Here is an 18,151-nt window from a genome sequence, read left to right on the forward strand (position 1 = left end):
ATCAAGCTCGGACGAGCATGTTCGCTCATCTCTAATCGCCATCTTTTCATATGCATAACTTTTTTAATTTATTTTATAAGGTATTAATTAAAATTTACCTTTTTTAGAAACGTTTTTTGTAATTTTTTCCCGGAGATTACCCTGCAGGTCTAGTAACGATTCTGTTTTATTATATAGATTGTTACCGATGCTCAATACCAAATATGTGGGGGGTTTTGTGTGTTTGTGTTTTTCATACTTTATTAAGTGGTTTTATAGGGGCTTATATTTTTATATACTTATTTTTTGTTTATTCTAGTGTTTAAACGTTACCATTTTTAACTTTTTTTTTTTATTATGTACACTTGAACCAACAATGCTCTGTCCAATACACTGCTCTACAATTGTACAATTGCCCAGATTTGCCCATTGTTGGGGCTGTGAATGGAGATGAAAACAGAAATCTTGATTCTTTAACAGTATATCTTACAACATTGCTCATATTCCTCTGTGCTTTAAATTTACAAAAAATTTTGAGGTGAGCTTTTACGTTTGGCTGATAACTATTTAGCACATTGTACTTGAATACTTACTGTATGGTCTATAGCATGAAATTTAACATTCATAGAGATCATCCGGAATCTCACTGAAATCAGAAATAAAAGTAATTAGAGAGAAATATTTTACTTTTCATTGAAAATTATTTTTCTTAGTCTTAATTACCACTGTTATTTAGGGCAGTGATTCCCAACCTGTGGGTAGTTTTATTACTATACCTTGTCTAGTCAAGCTGAGGTGGGAAGGAGACAGTATATATGTATACAGTAGTCTTGTGTAGTAAAGTTTCATTTCAATAGACTTCAGTAGTGAGGACCTCGCACATTAAGGCCCCTTCCACACTAGCGTTTTTCACGCGCGAGTTCTGCGCGTGCTTTTGACGCGCAGAACTTGCATTGCACTCTGTCCCATTGTTTCCAATGGGTCTTTCCTCATTTGCGTTGTTTTGCACGCGCATGCTTGCGTTTGTTTTGACGCGCGTCAAAATCGCAGCATGCTCTACTTTTGCGTTTCACGCGCGTTTTTCCCGCCCCATTCAAGTCTATGGAGACGCATCAAAAATGCATTGCACTCACAAGCATTGCAAGTGCAATGCGAGTGCAATGCGTTTTAAATGGATGGGTTGCTAGGTGACATGAATAATTCCCCTGCTCGAGCTCGAGCATTTAATTAAAAAAACACAGTGAAGAACAGTGAAGAATAGAATAAAAACAGTGAACACAGTGAACACAGGATCATTTAAGTGAAAAACACATTAAAGAACACAGTGAAGAATAGATTACAGATGTTCGGCACATCTGCTTACTTGTCGGGAGATACGCGCGGAACGGTGCAAACAAAATAGCATGTGAAGAACAATATATATGTGTGTAAAGAACACATTGCAGATGTTTCCATACATCTGCAATGTCTTCTTCACACATATATATTGTTCTTCACATGCTATTTTGTTCGCACCGTTCCGCGCGTATCTCCCGACAAGTAAGCAGATGTGCCGAACATCTGTAATCTATTCTTCACTGTGTTCTTTAATGTGTTTTTCACTTAAATGATCCTGTGTTCACTGTGTTCACTGTTTTTATTCTATTCTTCACTGTTCTTCACATCTGCTAACTTGTTGGGAGATAATATACGTGCGGAACAGTGAAGAATAGATTGTAGATGTTTGCATACATCTGCTAACTTATCAGAAGACATTCTTTTTCAATTAAATAAAACATTTTATTCCCGAACCATGGTCCCTTTGAAAAAGTCCCATTGACTTAAAAAACGCGCGTGAAAAACGCACCGAAAGCGCAAAAAAACGCGAACAACAGGCGCGTGAAAAACGCAAAAACGCTAATGACTCCAAGGAAAAAATGGAACAAAAACGCAGCCAAAAATGTCAGTTTTTCACGCATTGCACACTGATGTGAAATGCAACGCTAGTGTGGAAGGGGCCTAACACTTCTTATGTACTTATGACCGTGATTATCCAATTACTTAAAGGAAATTTACCATTAAAATCCATCATGATAAACCAAGGACAATTACTTGTAGATCCAGGCACAGTGAATCTGATTATATGTGTTATCTATTTTTCTAATTTCAAACATTTAAATATTTAGTCTGAAAGGCACTAAAAGCAGCCCCTCAGTGCTGTAGCTTGCTGGGACAATGAGCAGAACATGTCTCCCCCAAACCCTTTCTCTCTGGGAGACCAACTTTGCTCATTGAAGCAGTCTGTAAATAAAGCACTGATGTGCTCTGGAAACACCCACCAGAGCCCTTCTGTCTAATTAGCATAATTATAAAAGTTGATTTTAGAAGAATGGATATCGATTATACACAGTAATTATATACAGACACGTCACATGCTGTTTTTTGAAATGCATTCAAAACCAAAGCCCAACCCCTTGGGACTACACAGAGGATTCAGGATGCCAGGTAAATTATGACACACAATTATATTGTAATGCAAATGCTTATAAAAGGCAGAAAGATGTCTGTGCAATGCAGGTGTGATGGGCTTCTACAACCTGTCTTTAGTGAAAATGAGGAGCTGTGCGCCGAAGATCTCAGGGTAGGAGGAGTAAAGAGGCTACTGGGGCATGGAGTAGCCGCGACATGTAACGTCATGTTCGGCTACTCCCCGCCCCAGTAGCCGCTTTACAAAATTTACATATTAGGGCAATAAAGTTTTCAAAAAGATAGCGGAGACGTGAGGATTAGCTCTAAAAAGGGCTATCCTCATGTCCCGTACATGCACCAACCACCCGTTCTACCTTTATAGGTAGAATCGTGGTGGTAGGTTCCCTTTAAGTGATGGTATTAACAGTTTCATTTAAAATATTGATTTCTGCCAGAAAATGTCACAAATTGCCCCATTTGTGGGTTAATTTGTCCAAACCTCCTCCCTTTGCGGTTCAACCCAATCCCTTTCAGTACTGTTGGCAAATGTACTAGAACTTACCGATATCACCGGGTTTGTAGTTAAATTTGTCTAGTTGTATAATGCACATGTCATTTTTTAAAAGAAAGACTTTCTTGGTTCGATCTATATTGACGTGATCTCCGTGTGCAGTCACGTGAAGGAACCATCGGTCAGAAGATTCTTTTAGGACCGGGATCTGAGGGAAATTACAAAGTATTTTTCTTTATTATCATTTCTTTGTCCTTTGAGGCTTGCAAATATAAGTTATTATAGGTTGGATCTGTGGCTCTATTGAAGCGAATAAGACTGATCTATAATACATCACGCAAAATTGTGCTGTTTATGAAAAAATCGAACATGGAATATTACACACCAACGGGGTACAGGCCAATGCCACGTTACAGATCAATTATTCCCCATGCTGTAGGACAGTGTTCCGGTACGCGGCCCGGAACCAGGTGTCGCATGGCCCGGTCTTGGGCCAACCTTTGTAATAAAAGAAAACAATATTCACCTTTCTCGTTCCTGTGCAGTAGTCTTCTCTTCCTTTACTTAATTGCCACGTTAATTACTGCTGCTAGGAAAGGCTGGGAAAGGTGATAAATGGAAGCTGAGGGTGGGGGAAGCTAAAGGAAAGGGGACATGGGAGTAGGCATGATGCAGGAAAGGAGACATGGGAGGGGGCATTCGGCAGGAAAGGGGATTTTGGAGAGGGGTATGCTACAGAAAAGGGGACAATATAAGTGGGGGGAGGCGATTCTTCAGGAAATTGGACAATATAAGCTAGGCACACAGGGAGTTATAGTGGGGCATGCAAACATATGTTTTTAGGCTATGAAACTGACGCCAGACCGCATCCACCCCCCGGTCTCTGGAGAAAATGTATTTTTACAGCCGGTCCCTTTTCACAAAAAAGTTGGGGACCACTGCTCAAGGAGGAGGGCAATGTAGAAGCAGCAGCGGACTGAAGGTTTGCTGAGGTGCCAGGACAAGGGCTTCTACTGGTACCGGGGCAGTGTGAGGACCCATTCCTGCCTCATCCTCCTCCTCTGCACTTCAGTGTCCCATCTGCTATTCATCCACCCATCGGGGCGAGCCATTCCCAGCTCCCCAATCCACATGAAAATGAACATTGTTTTTGGGAACTATTATTGAACGACAGTGTTCTGATTCTCTTACATGATTTTGGAATTAGTATCTTATTAGAGATGAGCGAACATACTCATCCGAGCTTGATGCTCGTTCGAGCATTAGCGTACTCGAAACTGCTCATTGCTCGGGCGAATATTTCGCAGCTCGAGAAAATTGCATCTCCCGCCGTTTTGATTTTTGGCGGCCAGAAACAGAGCCAATCACAAGCCAGGAGACTCTGCACTATACCCAGCATCACATGGTACCCTTACACATCAATAGCAGTGGTTGGCTGGTCTGACCAGGTGACCCTGGAATATACTAGCCCATGCCCGCGCTGCTCGGATCATTCTCTGTCTGGATGCTGTTAGGGAGAGAGCTGCTGCTGGTCAGGGATAGCGTTAGGGTGTTCTATTAGATTACTGTTAGGCAGGAGTAATTCTACAAGAACCCAACAGCCCTTCTTAGGGCTACAATAGTGTTATTTTGGTTTAATTTGCTTGTGGCTGGGCTTGCTGGCACTAGTAGTGCAGCTAGTACCATATTGTGACGAATTTGCAGGGAGACTTGCGAACATTATATTTAGCTCTTAGTGACACACATATCCATCTCAAACACCTAAGTGGGACAATTTATTCGGGGTTTGATTGAATTAGGCACAGTCTGACGATTGTAATTTTTTTTTTCAAAACTAAAAGTCATCACAGGCACAGCAAAAAATCCTGTTGTGTGCTCTCAGTGTAGGTTAGAAACTAGCCATACAAGAACCCAACAGGCCTTCTTAGGGCTACAATAGCATTATATATTTTATTTTTTTTTATTTGCTTGTGGCTGGCCTTGCTGGCACTAGTAGTGCAGCTAGTACCATATTGTGACGAATTTGCAGGGAGACTTGCGACCGTTGTGTTTAGCTCTTAGTGACACACATATCCATCTCAAACACCTAAGTGGGACAATTTATTAGGGGTTTGATTGATTTTTTTTTTTTTTCAAAACTAAAAGTCATCATGACTTCCCATGACAGCACAAAATCCTGTTGTGTGCTGTCAGTGTAGGTTAGAAACTAGCCATAGCAATCATCATCATCTTCTGTGGTTGCTGTGTGATTTCTTCTGATCGTTTTGTTAAAAAAAAAAAACACACATAAAAAGTTTACACTTTAATTTTGAAAATGTTGAACCCGAGGCCTAGGGGTAGAGGATGAGGGAGTGGGCGTGGGCGTCCAACTACTGCAGGGGTCAGAGGCCGTGGTCCTGGGCGGGGTGAGATGAGGGAGAAGGGGAACGCCGCAGAGCTACACTCCCTAGGTTCATGTCTCAAGTTACTGGGACTCGTGGTAGAGCACTGTTGAGGCCAGAACAGTGCGAAGAGGTGATGTCGTGGATTGCGGACAATGCTTCTAGCCATTTGTCCACCAGTCAGTCTTCCACGCAGTCCACCCATGTCACCGAAATCAGCACTCCTCCAGCTCATCCACCTCAGCCTCCTTCCCCCCAGTCTGCCCCCTCCCAGGAAAATTTGGCATTTGAACCGGCATACTCTGAGGAACTGTTTTCTGGACCCTTCCCAGAGTCACAAACCACTTGTCCGGCTGCTGTTGAGCTCTTTCCCAGGATTTCCACCGGTCACAGTCTGTGGGTGATGATGACATTGTTGACGAAGTGGAAGAAGTGTGTAAAGACGTGTCGGACGATGAGGAAACACGGTTGTCAGACAGTGGTGAAGTTGTTGTCAGGGCAGGAAGTCAGAGGGGGGAGCAGACTGAGGGATCGGAGGATGATGAGATGACAGACCCAAGCTGGGTTGATTGGCCGGGTGAACACAGTGCTTCTGAGACGGAGGCGAGTCCACAACGAGAACAGGTTGGAAGAGGCAGTGGTGGGGCCAGACGGAGAGACAGGGCCAGAGCTGGTGCATCAGCGCCAAATGTTTCACGTACTGAAGCTCCCGTGGCGAGGGCTAGATTTTCGGAAGTCTAGAGGTTCTTTAAAGAAACACTGGATGACCGACGGACTGTGGTGTGCAACCTGTGCCAAACCAGGATCAGCAGTGGTTCCACCACTACCTGCTTAACCACCACCAGTATGCACAGGCATATGAATGCTAAACACCCCACTCAATGGAACCAAGGCCGTTCACCTCCGGCAGGGCACACCACTGCTCCTTCCCCTTTGTCATCTGCTGCCTCTGCTAGTCAGCCCCCTGCCCAGGACCCCGGCCCAAACACCTCCCGTGCGAAAACCACATCTTCACCTCCACGATCCTCCACAGCATCCACCAATGTCTCCATGCGCAGCGTTCAGCTCTCCATACCCCAGACGCTGGAGAGCAAAAGGAAGTATAGTGCAACCCACCCACACGCCCAAGCCCTTAACGTCCACATCTCCAGATTACTTAGCCTGAAGATGCTGCCCTATAGGCTGGTAGAGACCGAGGCCTTTTCGCAACCTCATGGCGGCAGCCGCCCCTCGGTATTCCGTCCCCAGCCGCCACTACTTTTCACAATGTGCCGTCCCAGCCCTGCACCAGCACGTGTCAGACAACATCATCCGTGCCCTGACCAACGCCGTTTCTGACAAGGTCCACCTGATCATGGAAACGTGGACGAGTGCTGTCGGGCAGGGCCACTATATATCGCTGACGGCACATTGGGTTAACTTGGTGAATGCTGGGACCGAGTCTGACCCTGCGGCTGGTCATATACTGCCGACGCCATCAGTCGACGCCATCAGTCGGAAGCTCTAGGCACAGCAGCAGTGCTGTCGCTAAGCGACAGCAGGCGGTGCTAAAACTGCTGAGCCTAGGCGATAAAAGGCACAGCGCCCAAGAGCTATTACAGGGCATCACGGCACAGACTGATCTGTGGCTGGCACTGCTGAACCTGAAGCCAGGCATGGTTGTGTGTGACAATAGCCGTAACCTGGTGGCGGCTCTGCAACTCGGCATACTGACACATGTGCCATGCCTGGCCCATGTGTTAAATCTCAGCGGTTCCTCAAGACATACCTCAATCTGTCTGATTTGCTAACGAAGGTGCGCCGCATCTGTGCGCATTTCAGGAAGTCCAGCACAGATGCTGCCACTCTCAGGGCAGCGCAGCGCCGCCTCCAACTGCCCGCTCACCGACTGTTGTGCGACGTGCCCACGAGGTGGAATTCAACATTAACCATGTTATCCAGAGTTTACCAGCAGCGCAGAGCGATTGTAGACTGCCAGATGTCAACTTCCACCAGAACTGGTAGTCAGGTCCTGAGTAACTTTGAGGAGTCAACACAGATGGTCAGTGGCGATGCCGCCATCATCAGCCTCACCATCCCGCTGCTTGGCCTGTTCAGCATGAAGTCGGAAGCTTTGCGCTCGTCACAAGAGACAGGGGAAGAAGATTTCCTTGTTGATAGCCAAAGCACCCTCAGGTCTGTTTCTCAGCGCATATCGGAGGAGGTGGAGGAGGATGAGGAGGAAGAGGAGGAGAATGTTGGCGAGACACAAGAGGGGAGCATTGCTCAGTCCTTCACTGTTCAGCGTGTATGGGCAGAAGAAGAGGAGTTGGAGGAGTTGGAGGAGGAGGAAATGGACAGTCAGGCCAGTGAGGGGAGTGAATTCTTGCGCTTGGGACTGGCACATATGGCAGATTTCATGCTAGGCTGCCTATCCCGTGACCCTCGCGTTCAAAGAATTTATTCCAGCACCGATTACTGGGTATTCACTCTCCTGGACCCACGGTACAAGCAAAATCTTTCCACTCTCATCCCTGGAGAGGAAAGGAGTGTGAGAATGTATGAATACCAGCAGGCCCTGGTGCACAAGCTGAAACAGTATTTCCCTTCTGACAGCGCTAGCGGCAGAGGGCGTACTTCTGCGGGACAAGTAGCGAGGGAGAGTAGGCGACCAGGCAGCTTGTCCAGCACTGGCAGGGGTACGTTTTACAAGGCCTTTGCCAGTTTTATGTCACCCCAGCAAGACACGGTCACCTGTCCCCAGTCTCGGCAGAGTAGGGCTGATCTTTGCAGAAAGATGGTGAGGGAGTACGTAGCTGACCATACCATCGTCCTAAATGATCACACAGGTCCCTACAACTACTGGGTTTCAAAGCTGGACATGTGGCACGAACTGGCGCTGTACGCCTTGGAGGTTCTCGCCTGTCCTGCCACTAGCGTGTTGTCTGAGCAGGTTTTCAGTGCAGCTGGTGGCATCATCACCGATAAGCGTACACGCCTGTCGACTGACAGCGCTGACAGGCTGATGCTTATTAAGATGAATAAAGCCTGGATTTCTCAGGATTTCCATTCTCCACCAGGCGAAAGAAGCTCAACCTGAATAATGTATGCACTCCTCCTCCTCATTTTCCTTCTTCTCCTCCTCTTTGTACACTAAAGCAGAGGAAACTGGCTATTTTTTTGCCAGGGCCAACTGGCTCTAGCTATAGTACTCTATGTATTTAATTTTTCCGTAGGGCCACCTACCCGGTCCTCTGCTTTAAACAATTTTTGGGAGTGCCACATACAGGTACTCTATGTATTTAATTTTTCTGGAGGGCCACCTACCTGCTCCTCTGGTTTGAAAACTTTTTTGGACTGCCACATACAGGCACTCAATCTATTACATTTTTCTGGAGGACCACCTACTTGCTCCTCTGGTTTGAAAACTTTTTTGGACTGCCACATACAGGCACTCAATCTTTTACATTTTTCTGGAGGGCCACCTACCTGCTCCTTTGGTTTGAAAACTTGTTTGGACTGCCACATACAGGCACTCAATCTATTAAATTTTTCTGGAGGACCACCTACCTGCTCCTCTGGTTTGAAAACTTTTTTGGACTGCCACATACAGACACTATCCAAATTTAATTGTCTCCATAGCAGCCTCCACACTTCGTCTTTATAGCTGCCTCCACTCGTTGTCTCCATTGCTACCTCCACACGTCATCTCCATAGCTGCCTCCAAAAGTCGTCCATATAGCTGCCTCCATACATCTTCCCCTTAGCAAACGAGCTGTATCAGGCAGAATTTTGGGTTGTTTTCATGGCTTCCACATCAAACTTGTTAACTTTGTCGCCACCCTGCTGTGTTATCCACAAAATATACTGCCAAACTTTTATCATTTATCGATATTATTTCAGCGCTTCTTGCGCATCTGTTTACATTCCCCTCACCCGCCATAACCAAGCCAATTACTTATAAGAACAGTACTACACCTGATCTTATACAAAAGTTCTTAGAAGTGCTGTTTGTAGCCCCCGTCTGCTTTGAAAATTATAATTTTTTCAAAGTAAACGCTTCTGGCCCCCACACCGATTTTGGGTGGGGAGGAGCCGAGAGGCAGGGGCTTGGACAGGCGAAAGCTCGTCTGGCAGCGGACCGCCAGCTCCATCCCAAGATTAGGCAGCCTCAGAGGCATCCATGCATGCTGCCCCTGCTGTTTCCTGTCCAGTTCACCTCCACGATCCTCCACAGCGTCCACCAATGTCTCCATGCACAACTTTCAACTGTCTATACCCCAGACGCTGGAGCACGAGAGGATATGCAGCACATCATCCCCTTATCAAACGAGCTGTGTCAGGCAGAATTTTCAGGTGTTTCACCAGATACATAATGGAACTCGGCCCATCTGTCGCCGCCATGCTGGAGACCTGAAGTTGCAATCATAGCAGCGCAATATGGATGCCCCATACTGTCGCTCTTAATCATGGAAGTCGTGTCCGTGGCTGCCTCCACATGTCGTCCCCTTATCAAATGAGCTGTGTCATGCTAATTTTTCGGGTGTTTCATCAGATACGTTATGGAACTAGGTCACTATGTCGCCACCATGCTGTGTTATCGACTAAATATACCGTCAACCTTTTGTTCACCTCCTTTGGTTCCTTTCTGCCGCCTTAACCAGGCAAAATACTGATACATACAGTGCTACATGTTATCCTCGCCAAAAGGAATTTTTTTAATTGGTTTGAAGCCTGAGTCCATTTAGGGTATGTCGCCATGCCACTCTCTAGCCTGCCGCTGCTGCCACTGCCTCTGCATGCCGTCCCCTCTAGTGTCAGGGTCATTTATTGGATGTTTTAGATGCTATCTAGCCTCATCCGGTCACTTTGTCATCGCCATGCTGTTGCCCATAATTTTGGCATAATGGTGCGATTAAGCAGCCTCAGAGGTATCCATGCATGCTGCCCCTGCTGTTTCCTGTCCATTTCCGTGGTGTTTCCATCATTTTCTGAGGTTCCCAGGTGTTTGGCCAAGCTTCCCTGTGCAGAGCCTTGGTCCCCTTGAAAAATGCTTGTCTCGAATAACGAGCACCCGAGCATTTTAGTGCTCGCTCATCTCTATATCTTATGTTTTCAGACATAACGGGAAATTTATCAGGGTGTTAAATCGGGTATTGTGATTATTTACCTCCTTTCGACCACCTTCACGACAAGTTGGTCTCAGGGATGTGCATAGTTACAGAGTGAACCAGTTCGGGGAGTTCCTTTGCCTTTGCACCAGCTATAGCCTGCGCTTGTTCCAACGTCATCAGACAGAAGTTAAAAGGACAATTCTTTGCCAGGCAGGACCTGGAGTTGAGTTGTTGACAGGCCCTGATATATCTGATGCGTTGGAGAGGTTGGTGCACCATGCACAAATGTATGATTAATATCCCCCATTGTGTCCCCTTATTTTGTAGGGTAAGTCATGTATTTTACCCTATGTATATGTGTTTACTGACCTTAAGAGGATAACAGTGGAAATGTTCATGATTCTCAGGAGCATCAATTTTATGCTCCGCTAAAGTGTGAACCTCATCATCTTTCTTCAACTCGAATTTCAAATCAACCTCCTCCTCTAGACCATGGAAAGTCACGCAGGCTTTCTCCTCAGCCCCTTCGGCAAGATTTAGGGGAACAGTAATGACAACAGAGCTGCAGGGAAGTAGAAACAGACATTTTAGTTATTTCCAAAAAGTCATCATTCAGACAAAAGAAAGCATCCAGAATCAATGTTATATATCAATCAATATATATATATATTATGAAAAATATTTTTCTAAATGTATTACCTATTGCTACTCAATAGTAGGAGTTGAAATTTGGATAGTAAACCTCAGGCGCTCAGTGACATAAGATAAATTGGATTTATTTAAATAAAATTAATAAAATTGCGACGCATTTCGGCTCAGTACATGAGCCTTCTTCAGGCATAACATTACATCCAAATCAACATACTTATATACAGATAATTTGACACGAAGACTGGAACCATGACCGGAACGGGTTACGTCATTCCGTAACGGCAGTTCCACCGGGTCAGCTGGTAGGGTCTATTTGGCAACAGATCTTATTATACAAATAACCAATACATTGTAACAGACTATACATATTCAAATGAAGGAGAGTAAAAGAAGAAACTAACCATTTTATGCTTATTCTATCATGAAGGGGAAGAAACTGGAGAACCAGATGTGACGTCTTGCATGGCTTGTTATTGCTAAGCAAAAGCCGATGACAGTTGTGACGTATACCATATTGCTAGAAAGCAGCCGGAGGAACCGCGGTTGATAAGCGACTGGGGATGGCGTGTATTGCGGAGAGGGCACTGCATAAAATGCGGTAGCCCAGGTGGGACAATTCAGAAAAAGCACCTTGTGGGAATGCAGCGTCCAAGGTAAGTATATTGGTGGTCAACAATTAACAGAAATTTGTCTACACGGACTCAATAACAGCATTGAGGCCGTTCGGATGTAAGGTGCCAAGCTTATCCAGAAGGACGCCCTTCTGTTTAGGTTCTTCACTCTATTTCTACACTCCGGTTGTATCTGCTCTATGGGTGTCAAAGTAAGATTCTCGAAGAGGCCATTTTTTTACCGTTGTTATATGTCTGGATAGACTATCTTTTAAAAATCCCACCTTGGCTTTATGTCTATGCCCGTTCATTCTTACCCGGAGTGTCTGAATCTTACGGCCCACATACTGTAGACCGCAAGAGCAGCTGATGACATATATTACAAAATCAGAGGTACATGATAGTTCCTGCTTAATTTGAAAAGTTTCTCCTGTATGTGAAGACTTAAGGTAGGTAGCCCCAACATTCAACATCGAACAGCATAAACATTGTTTGTGGCCACATTTTCTAATGCCCTTTTTAGCTGTTAAAGGAAACCCACCACTTCCGATGGTGGGTATAAGCGGCAAATGCCGGGCACCAGATCAGGGTGAGCTGGTGCCGGTCCTTACTTTCGTTATGTCTTTAAACTGATATAAAGCGTTTAATCGCTTTATTAATCTTTATATACAACTACCTTCTTGCACCGTGGTCCGCGCTCGGCGCACCATGCGCGCGACCACTTCCTATTCAGGCGCACAAAGTGGCCACGCACATGGTTTTGCCGAGACTAATAAAGCGTTTAAACGCTTTATATCGGTTTAAAAACATAACAAAAATAAGCGCCGGCACCAGCTCACCCTGAGCTGGTGCAAGGCATTTGCTGCTTATACCCACCATCGGAAATGGTGGGTTTCCTTTAAGGAGTTATTTGGAGGGACTATTGATCTGAGCTTGCTGGGGGCAAGAATATTCTTAAAGGTAGTAGCTTTGCGGAACGTGATCCTAGGTTTATTTGGAATGAAAATAAGCGCTGGCACCAGCTCACCCTGAGCTGGTGCAAGGCATTTGCTGCTTATACCCACCATCGGAAGTGGTGGGTTTCCTTTAAGGAGTTATTTGGAGGGACTATTGATCTGAGCTTGCTGGGGACAAGAATATTCTTAAGGGTAGTAGCTTTGCGGAACGTGATCCTAGGTTTATTTGGAATGATATCGCTCAGAAGGGGGTCTTTTAAAAGAATAACCCAATGCTTGTTGAGAACCCTTCGTATCTCTTTATTACCCTTATCGAAGGTGGTTATAAAATTCAAAAAGAAGGATTTCTTCAGTCCTTCGTCTTCGACTACAGTTTTTCTTTGTATGCAATCTTTTTGTTGGCGTTCTAGATTCCTTTTGTATGCCTCCTCTACTAGTGGTTAAGGGTATTTCTTGTCAGAGAAACGTTTTTTCAAGGTAATTGATTGTTCCCTGTAGTCTTGGATGTTAGTACAGTTCTTTCTGATGCGATAGAACTGGCTAAAGGGAATATTCTTTAACCATTTCGGGTAGTGTGCACTACTGTATTCCAGGAAACTATTGCTATTAGTGATGAGCGAGTATACTCGTCCGAGCTTGATGCTCGGTCGAGTATTAGCATACTCGGACCGGCTCGTTGCTCGGACGAGTATTTGCCCTGCTCGATAACGAGCATTTAATTTTAAAAAAAAAAGTGAAGAATAGTAAAAAGATACAATTAAAACATTTAATTTAATTGTTTAATTGAAGAAAACAGTGAAAGAACACAGTGCAGAACAGATTGCAGATGTTCGGGAACATCTGCGATCTGTTCCGGAGACACGCGTGCAGAACGGTGTTCTCCGCAATAGTATTTGAAGAACAATATGTGTGAAGAACACATTACAGATGTTTGGCAACATCTGCAAGTTGTTCTCTACACATATTGTTCTTCAAATACTATTGCGGAGAACACCGTTCTGCACGGGTGTCTCCGGAGCAGATCACAGATGTCCCGGAGACACGCGTGCAGAACGGTGTTCTCCGCAATAGTATTTGAAGAACAATATTTGTGAAGAACAACTTGCAGATGTTTCCAAACATCTGCAAGTTGTTCTTCACACATATTGTTCTTCAAATACTATTGCGGAGAACACCGTTCTGCACGCGTGTCTCCGGAACAGATCGCAGATGTTCCCGAACATCTGCAATCTGTTCTGCACTGTGTTCTTTCACTGTGCTCGTTAAGTTTATAATTTTACTGAAAAATGCTCGGGTCTCCCATTGATTTCAATGGGGCTCGTTACTCGAAACGAGCACTCGAGCATCTGGAAATGTTCGGCTCGAGTAACGAGCACCCGAGCATTTTAGTGCTCGCTCATCTCTAATTGCTATCCATCGTAAAAAAGATGGTAAATTGGTGACAATTGGTTGTAAATACAAGTCAATAAAATGAGACAAATTACAGGTGAGTGAGTCAATGCTCAAAATTATTGGGCGACCTGGTGGATCGATAAGACTTTTATGGATCTTAGGTAAGTGATAAAAAGTTGGGATAACCGGATGATTTATGGATAGAAATGTCTTTTTTCTTTTTTATTTAATATTTTATTGTTAAATGCATCCTTGATCAAAGTGTTGTATTGATTAGTATGTTCTATGATGGAACTAATAGCCAGTTTCTGATCATACTCGGTGTCTCCTAAGATCTTATGAGCTTCTTTTAGGTAGTCTGTGCGTTCTTGTAGAACAACCCCTCCACCTTTGTCTGCTGCTCATGTGACCAATGAGGTGTTTTCTCTTAAAGATTGCAAAGCTCTTTATTCCTTAGAGTCCATATTTTTAGACCTAGTTTGGGCTGATCCTATGGGCATAAAATCATCCAGCACAAGTGACTATGACCTTTGTGATGTACCGGATTTTGGTTTAACCTTTTGATGGATAATAGGGTCAGGAACGAAATCTACCTCGGTTCCCACCATATTCTTGTTTTCATTGTTTTTTTTTACTTAAAATACCTTTTCTGGGTGAGTTTTTTTATGAAAAAGATTAACATCTACGAATAATTGGAAGTCATCTGTGACCTTACTGGGGCAAAAATTGAGTCCCTTCTCTAAAACGGATTTCTCATCCTTATTAAGTACATATTTTGAGAGGCTGAAAGTAGTAGTATCTGCTTTCTCCAGCGGTATAGCTATTCTATTCTGTGATTCTTCCCTCTTATTTTTATATTGTTGTTTTCTATTCCTTTTTCCTCCTCTACTTTCCCTTGCTCTTTTTACTTTTTCTCCTCTCTGAGAGGGGTGTATTCAGGTGTATGTATTCCAAAAAGCGTGTTTTCGCTCTGTTGGTGTACTCCTCCTGTACTCTTGGTATGTGTATAGGTGTTAGAGGTCTTGTGGGACCGATCTCTAAAAAAGATACCTGTGACAAAGTACTCACGGGTGACACTAAAGGTAATGTCTCAGTCGAGATATTTGCCAGACATCAGGTTCCTGACTGGTGATAGTCTCCAGGTAAAGAGCATGGGGAAGTAGATGCGCTGATTTAAGGAGACTTCGGCTGCCATTGACCACTACTGGTTTACATGTGCTAACAATCATGTCACTAAGGTGAGCAATTTTCTTACACTACAAGAACTTATATTTGTTAAGACAAACTACACGTCCTGTTTCTTTTTGTTTCCCTATGTCTCTTTGGCCTGCCGAGCTTTTCCTGATCGGTGATTGAGAGACAGTACCAGATCTTCCTGAAAATTTAAATAGTAGGAGCTATAAATTTGGATAGTAGGAGTTATAAATTTGGATAGTAGAAGTTGTAAATGTGGTAACCACTAGGGTACTCCTTAAATGCTGAATTTAAAAGGTTTTCAGGGCCACAAATATTGCTGGGTAGTCAATAAAAGATGACCTGCATACCACCACAGACAAGCTTTCTGCAGACAGCTCCATTCTCTGTGTAGTGGCTGAACCAAGTCACTGCAGTTTAGCTTCTGTTCAGATGAACATATGTACAGAACCCTGTCTGACCTCTGGACAAAGAACAGAGCTGTCTGCGTCCTGTTCCATTCTCTAAGAGATCAGCTGACCTGTGGGTGTGCTGATTTTTTCAATCTGATACAGGGACCTAATTCACGGAATCCGTTTTTTTCAGCCTGGGGACCCCTTTAAGTCTGAGAACGCACGGCAAAAAATTGGTTTAATTTTGCAGTCAAAAATATTCTCTACTGGCCCCCTTGTCTTTGAACCGTTACATTGCAAAGGTCCAAATGTTTAGTCAAATTCAATTAATTCAATTGTCACTTTGCATTTCAGTTGTTTTACATAGCAATTTTTTTTTAAATAACCCCTCACCCCACTCTAAACTAAATAGGGGATAAGATATTGCTGCCATGAATTACCTACTGAATAAACAGCAAGAGAGTGTGGACACTAGACTGAGTCCATATATCAATCACTATTTACAAAAAAGGCCAATAGGCCTCACTGAGACTCATTTGTCATTAAAACTTTACTTTTATTAGTCCTTTATTTAATATATAGTCTTGTTTAGCGTACTTTCGTGAGTTTTACAAATCCTAATTATATTAAAATTATGCAGATCGTCGTGGAGATTTTAATGTGTGGTTATTGGGAAAGATATGGAAGGTAATCTTGGAGAGCTTATAGGGTCTCAGAAGGCACCACTAGATGTCACTGTAACACTGTTCATATACAAGGGATATCCAATTCGGTTTACTAGTGATGGAGAGTTACACTGTTGCAATCCCACCTATTCTGTAAATGGATAGTATCAGTAATTTGATTACTCAAGTCTAAGCTAGAGCGCATACAAGGTACCAAGTTATTCCATCATCTCCCCGGCACCCCTGAGGACGCCACTAGTGTGGCGAAACATGTCGGGGGGGCGTTAGTATGGAAAAGTTTTTAATAGCGGATGAAGTGTGTGTGTGGTTCTAAGTGTATGAATGGGAATGTGGAAGAGCATAATAGGGAATTAAATATATTACAAGGGAGGCAAGAAAATGATCTACATTGTAGGAAAGTCAGCCTGACTAACAAATGAGAGCGGGTCCTGAGCATTGCTGTAGTGGAACGAGCAACCTGGCAGTGAATGTTAACTGCCGGGTATATGCTGAGTGACTCCACAGGATAGAGTGCATTCCAACATATACAAGTACTTAGGAGAAGCACTCCAGGGTTTACTGTGTGCAATAGACGGTGGAATACAAATGGAATCCTGTATATGCTTGAGTTCATACTTGAGAGATTGAGCTTAACTGGTAGTGCTATCCACCATAGAGTGGTGAGCGTTGAGAGCAAACACTTTAAGGTCTACTGTGTGTATGAGATGACACACGAGATGATGGAATAACTTGGTACCTTGTATGCGCTCTAGCTTAGACTTGAGTAATCAAATTACTGAAACTATCCATTTACAGAATAGGTGGGATTGCAACAGTGTAACTCTCCATCACTAGTAAACCGAATTGGATATCCCTTGTATATGAACAGTGTTACAGTGACATCTAGTGGTGCCTTCTGAAACCCTATAAGCTCTCCAAGATTACCTTCCATATCTTTCCCAATAACCACACATTAAAGTCTCCACGACGATCTGCATAATTTTAATATAATTAGGATTTGTAAAACTCACGAAAGTACGCTAAACAAGACTATATATTAAATAAAGGACTAATAAAAGTGAAGTTTTAATGACAAATGAGTCTCAGTGAGGCCTATTGGCCTTTTTTGTAAATACCTACTGAATAACACACCACACGACTAGTCATTGCCTTAGGAAAAGTTTTCATCATTCCATTATATAGGCCATGGCTCAGAATACATGACATAAAAATAATAGCAAATACATTGAATTGATCAATATCTTACGGTTCTGGTGCTGAAGCGAGGGATGAGCTGAAGATTCCCAGGCACACGGGTACCAAGAGAAGCCACATGTTGGAGCACACGTCACCTGCACCGAGTCAGGACAAGGGTCTCCCTTATAACAGCGAGAGAGTAGGGAGGTTCCAAAAACTGGTCGGAGGGGACTCATCAGTCATTAACCTGTGGGATTGTCTTGGCTAATTACCAGAATTTCACATTGTGACCTCTCACCTGCCATGAAGTTTGTGTATGTGGACAAGGGCCAATATACACAGTTACACAGGAGTATTGATGAATATATGACCACAGCTCTAGTTGCACATTGAGGCACATTATTTTAAGTGGAAAATTTTTAATCATTATTTTATCTTAATTCTCTTATTTATGTACTTGCATGTTGTCCTAAATTGCTCATTTACATAATTTTTGTTGTTTTACCCATCCCCCTGCCTTCCTAGGGCTTTTTTATTGTCCCTTGTTTTCAAACCTGGCATTAATGTAACCAGGAGAGGCTGGGCCCCATAGCAGACACCCTATCCTTTTAAAAATGCAGAATGTACTTTGATTTCTTTAAAAATCTTATTAATAAAGCCTTTAAAAAATATATATATGTT

At 43.7% G+C, this 18,151-nt stretch overlaps 1 protein-coding gene across 1 annotated transcript in view; it reads right to left on the reverse strand.

The window, feature by feature from the left end:
• LOC140106649 (murinoglobulin-1-like) overlaps positions 1 to 17,695 on the reverse strand; it is a 73,597-nt gene extending 55,902 nt beyond the window's left edge. Inside the window, exons 1-4 of the mRNA XM_072131187.1 lie at positions 17,541 to 17,695; positions 10,782 to 10,974; positions 2,990 to 3,146; positions 573 to 625 (exon numbers count right to left, since the gene is read on the reverse strand). Of these exons, the coding sequence (XP_071987288.1) occupies positions 573 to 625; positions 2,990 to 3,146; positions 10,782 to 10,974; positions 17,541 to 17,608 (471 nt within the window). The 5' untranslated portion in view covers positions 17,609 to 17,695. The remainder of the gene's footprint in view (positions 1 to 572; positions 626 to 2,989; positions 3,147 to 10,781; positions 10,975 to 17,540) is intronic.
• Positions 17,696 to 18,151: the final 456 nt, after the last annotated feature.

This window comes from Engystomops pustulosus, chromosome 11, assembly GCF_040894005.1.
Source record: "Engystomops pustulosus chromosome 11, aEngPut4.maternal, whole genome shotgun sequence".
NCBI lineage: Eukaryota > Metazoa > Chordata > Amphibia > Anura > Leptodactylidae > Engystomops > Engystomops pustulosus.